Below are 5,661 nucleotides of genomic sequence, written 5' to 3'. Positions count from 1 at the left end.
TTTATTTTAAAAGTTTATAAGTGATGCATGAATTTATGCTGAAATGTATGCTTTTGTCTGTTAATTTGATTTGATTTATTTTGCTCTCCTAATTATGTGTGATTATTTGGTTAGTTGAATTTTATTATTTGCTTTTTGACATAATTTGAGACCCGTTTTTTGGGTCACAACCAACCAACGGAGAACTTTTAAAGCTGAAATGTCAAGAACTTAATTCAAGGAAGCATTATTCCTTTCTGTTTTATGTCATTTAGCCTTCATACAAACAAGAAATGTGAAATCACTGTCAAATAATCGTCTCAGACTCACCTAATTAATATTAATGTCTTTAACTGTACACTACGAAAGATTTTTAATGTTTTTAAAGAATTCTCTTATGTTCACCAAGCCTGCATTTATTTGATCCAAAATACAGCAAAAACAGTAACATTTTGAAATATTTTTACTATTTAAAATAACTGTTTTCTATTTGAAAATATTTTAAAATGTAATTTATTCCTGTGATTTCAAAGCTATATTTTAGCAGCATTACTCCAGTCACATGATCCTTCAGAAATCATTTTAATGATTTGCTGCTCAAAAATCTATTATTATAATGTTGAAAACAGCTGAGTAGAATTTTTTCAGGTTTCTTTGATGAATAGAAAGTTCAGAAGAACAGCATTTATCTGAAATAAAAATCTTTTGTAACATTATAAATGTCTTATTGAAAATGCAAACTGATTGTCTGCCAGCAGGAGGCGCTTTGAGAGCGGTAGAACTAGCGATTTCTCCAGTAACGGCTGTAATCAAAGCAGCTCCGCTCATGAACGCTACTTTATCAGATTAAATGAAAATGCCATCGAAACTTTTCTGAAGACAGTCCTTTCCCTTCAGAGATACATTCATATAAAACACCCGCTTCGCATTTTGATTTTGAAACGTTCAGTGCTCATGTTTATTCAACGAAGTCAAACGCCTCAGATAAATCAATGTATGGGAAACACTCGTAATGTATATCGAAATATCGGAAATGTGTTTAAAAATCATATCACCGTTATTGAAAAAAATTATATCGCAATACATATTGATATTGAATTATTGTACAATGTTTTTTAGGTCTCAGTGATCTGTTTTTGGAAAATCTGTGTATGAGGCTTTCCTGGCTCTAAAGTTTTCCTTATTTTAACAGAGATTGAGAGAGATAGAGGGTAACGGGGTCCAGCAAAGGATTCTGGGGGTTTGGGGGTTTTTTGCTCTCTCCTGGCAAAAGCATCTCCAAGAAAGATTTTCGGCTCAGCTTACTGGCATCGGGCTGTTTTTAGAATTGCAGATGATTTAACCGGGGCCAACCACAGATTAATGTTATGAAAATTAAACATCCTCTCTATCGGGCTTTGCTGTTCCGTTGGAAACTGTTAGCCCATGCTTCTGTTTTTATTTAACGGCTTCTAGAGTTTTAATCTTGAATCTGTATTCTGCCAAATTCTGTAACAAAATGGAAAATACTGAAACGATGACTACTGTCTCAGGCATTTATGGGAAAAACAGAGTGCCTGTATCATCTGGAAGATGATTTAAAAACAAGTGCCCTTCTTCTATCTCATTAACCCTCTGTCTCGGAGCGCTCTGTTCTTTAGGTGGGTGTGCAAGACCAGGATAGTTTCTTTTGGGTGAAGGGGTTTCGCCCGCGCATGGAGCGTGGTGAAGTATCACGTTTCAAAGATTAATCCCTCTAAATTCCTCGTTACTGTGACCAGGAAAACCCTGACCACTCTCAATGTTTGTGTTTTCCCAGCTCACTCGGCACTCTGGGAATAACTTGGCCCGAATCTACTATCTTTTGCAGCTCTTTCAGTACTGTCTAGTTTAAGGGCTTTAAGTTTCATGTCTCACCTCATTGCTGCTGTCCAGACAAAATCTTAGATCTCCATATTTTAAAAGATCCACCCAGACCATTTATGGAAACTAATGAGCAACGTAGTATACAATCTGCAACATTTACACAGCAATCACAAGACGTATTCAGTAATGCAAGGTTATTGTAGTTAAGTAAAACCATAAAACTGAACATTTCTGTTACTTAAATGTTAGCTTAAATAAAATATACAAAAACATAGTTATTTTATTTCAGACAATTGCCGAGCAAAACATTTCTCATTTTCATTTAGTTTTATTTGATGTAATAAAATAACTGAAATTAAAACTTCAATAAAAAAAAACAATAAAAACAATTAAACAATTAATTAAATAAAAATTTATAAAACTATATAGACATATTACTTACTATTACATACTATAAAAATGACAAAAACACAACAAAATTACTAAAATATTAACTAAAATTTAAATGAAAACAGAAAATATAAAAATAAAATCTAGTTCAAATATAATAAAAACTAGTTTCTTAATTATACTGAAATAACATTGGTGGAATGTAATTAATTTCATATGCAAATTATGATGATGATGATGATGATTATTATTATTATTATCAACCACTAAAACATTTCTACATTTTAAATTGTGACTGTTTTTGGTGTAAGAAAACTTGACTAAAGTTATTAATGGACATCAGGGAAACATGTTTAAAATGAATTTGAATTTTCAAAGCTTAGTTTTACAGAAGTAAGTTGAGGTTGTGTTTGTATGTTTTTGGTTGTGTGTCAAACACTGTAAAAGCAGGCTTTTCTTTCTTCTCTAGAAACATTTTCTCCAGACGTGCAAGATTTCTTCTTTAAGTGATTACATACCGCATAACCCCAATTCCCCTGCAGTCTGAAGCGGTTCAATACTGCTTGATGTTTTTTTTTTTTTTTTAAACATATTTAGGAATAAATGTCAGCATGTATAATGAATGAGAAAATAAACTTTTTTTGAAGTTTGCATAGTGATATAAACAAAGACCCTGTCCCAAATGGCACCCTAAACCCTCACGGTCTTCCTCCGAGTCCGCACTTTCTTGACGTAATGCCGCATTGACTGTCGGGTAGAAGTCTGCGGCGGAGCTCGCCCCAGTGCGAGACATGCGCACGCGGCGGCCATTGTAAGTCCACAAGACCGAAAGTGCACATGAAGTGTTCCAATTGGGACAGGGCCAAACACTCGGGTGTGAGAGCTCCAAGGATTGATGGGAAGGTCTAATATATGCAATGTTGGGAATGGAATGCTATGCACTGCATATTTCATGGTATATACTGGATCCTGAATGCAGTATGTAACATATTGTTCACACATGACTAAGTGTGTAATTCGGTGTATTATACAGTTTGTACAGTATAAAAACTATTACGCCTATGGAGAGTCCCCATAAACCATAAAAACAAACCTGTGTGTGTGTGCTTTTTTATTTATAATTAAATTATTTACATTTAATTATAATTATACATTTATAATTTATACATTTTATTAAAAGCTTATGAAATGTAATATTATAGTATAATAATTTTTTTCATATATATATATATGTATATATATATATATATATATATGACAAAAAGTGGTTTATGATCTCCAAACTTGACAGAAGTCACAAATTTGCCCTGATGACACTCCCATCTGATGTGCCATGGCCTAACTGAAAAGTCTGACTCCACAGTTCAATTGAAATGTGACACGAGTATTTAGGTAGCCCCATGTAATGCCTGCTCAAAAGTAATCCCTTAAACCCTGAGCTTCCCCTGTCTCTCTTGCCTCACAGCATGCTGGGATTTCCCGGGGTTTACGGCTCTTTGTAACTACAGCTGTGGCAGCAGTGCAGAGGTATGGACATAATAAAGAACAATTTCACTGCAAGGAGTGTAACTGACCCCACCCTGACAATTAGACCTGACGGGACATGAACGGGTTCGCTTGTTTTGTTATGACATTATGGCGAATGTTGGACCATTTGGATCAGCTGGACAATTTCAGGAGTGTTTTTCGTTTCAGAATTGTATTTAAAATGAAATGAATCGCAGGTTTTTCCTCACCTATTTCCCAGTAGGTTGTGTGGTATTCTGTAAAGATCTCGCTGTGACAAACATATGATTGAGCCTCCTAAGGTCAACAGCATGACATTATTTCTGTGGTACTAATGGCAACAAATGTCTATAATATAAATTCCTATACCAGTATTCATGTATTCATAACCTAGTTCCATTCAAACATTCCATTAAAATCTTAATGGATAAAATTGGGTCTTGCCCTACATTATTTCTAAACAAATATTATGTTACCCTCGGAAATATGGCATATTAGAAGTTAAATGTGCTGCTGTTTCTTTAAAGAGACCATGTTCCAAACCCATTAGATTTTGTTCATCTTTGAAACACAAAAAATATATATTTTTTGTTGTTGAAAGCTTAGAGCTTTCTGTCCCTCCAAAGTCCAGGTAACCAAAACTTACAAGATCCAAAAAGTTTATAAAGGCATTTTGAAATGAGTCCAAATAAATCAAGCGGTTGAATTCAGATCTTGTGAAGCGATACGACTGCTTTATATGATGTGTTGTATATAAACTATAGATACATGGGTTTGGAATGACTTGAGCGTAAATAAATTGACACAATAAAAATTTTTGGGTGAACTATACCTTAAAGTCAGCATGAAAATTGCCATAAATAAATAAATACATAAATACATGCATACATACATACATACTTACGTACTCCAGTATAAGTAAGGACTCCAGAAATCTTTGTTATATTTACAGCTTCAATATTTATTTTTCAGTGTATACGTTTAAAAAAGAAGGGTTGCCTTTGGGTTCTTCAGAATTTAAAATCTTCATAGATGTGCAGAGAGCACTTGTAAATGTAGTATGTACAATGATAATGATTGTAAGATTAACATTGCTGTGTTTGTGACCCCACAGGCAGCATGCATGTGTCTCTAGCTGAGGCGCTGCAGGTGAGAGGAGGGCCGCTGCAGGAGGAGGAGGTCTGGGCCGTCCTGAACCAGAGCGCAGAGAGCCTGCATGAACTCCTCCGCAGAGGTAAGGCATGCTGGCTTGTAGCGCAGTGATTACTCCCACATCTCTCAAGGGTGCCCAGCCACGCTGGCTCAGAGCTTCAGACCTTGGGATGACCGAGGCAATCAGAGACCTTGGATAGCAGTCTGATGTCTTTGGAGTGCAGAAGAACATTTGTTGATTGAACATTTCCAAAGTATTCAGTAATCTGCTCCAAATATGCAGAGTTTTTGCAAATGAAACTGACTACTTACAGTGTAAGCCATAAGGTTACATAAATGCAGTGTAAATACCAGTCATTCAAACCTGAAGGAGTATGAGGCTCTGTTCTGAAACCTGTGAGCTGCCTCCTACATAGGCAACATTTTAAGGCATCATTGTCATGCTCCTGATGTGAAGGTTGTTTCAAAAAGTAGATTTCTTCATTTGGACAAATTTTGCAGCATTGCAAAGGAAATCCCACAATGCACTGCAAGAAGATCAGTTACAAAACAACAAAAACAAATGCAACGAAAATGGCAGACAAAACGAATGAAAATAATTTTGGTTATAAATGAAGAGTTCAGATGCAAAAGCCTCTAAGTGCCATCTTAAAATTTCTTCTAAAATTAGCATTTTTATCAGGCTCCTATATTTATTTTTTATATTAATTTTATATTTTGATATTTTTATATGTAATGTTATTAAGTATATTTGATATTTAATTTATGTACAATAAACCTTAATTTTAT

General features: G+C 34.7%; 1 protein-coding gene across 1 annotated transcript in view; it reads left to right on the top strand.

Moving 5' to 3' along the window:
- LOC107701923 (tyrosine-protein phosphatase non-receptor type 13-like) overlaps positions 1 to 5,661 on the top strand; it is an 84,115-nt gene that overhangs the window by 6,343 nt on the left and 72,111 nt on the right. The window contains exon 2 of the mRNA XM_016504077.1: positions 4,835 to 4,954. Coding sequence (XP_016359563.1) covers positions 4,840 to 4,954 — 115 coding nt within the window. The 5' untranslated portion in view covers positions 4,835 to 4,839. The remainder of the gene's footprint in view (positions 1 to 4,834; positions 4,955 to 5,661) is intronic.

The sequence above is a fragment of the Sinocyclocheilus anshuiensis genome, unplaced genomic scaffold (assembly GCF_001515605.1).
Source record: "Sinocyclocheilus anshuiensis isolate Anshui unplaced genomic scaffold, SAMN03320099.WGS_v1.1 scaffold1184, whole genome shotgun sequence".
Lineage (NCBI taxonomy): Eukaryota > Metazoa > Chordata > Actinopteri > Cypriniformes > Cyprinidae > Sinocyclocheilus > Sinocyclocheilus anshuiensis.
Note: the sequence above shows the minus strand (reverse complement) of the source record. Positions and strands in the feature narration are given on the sequence as shown.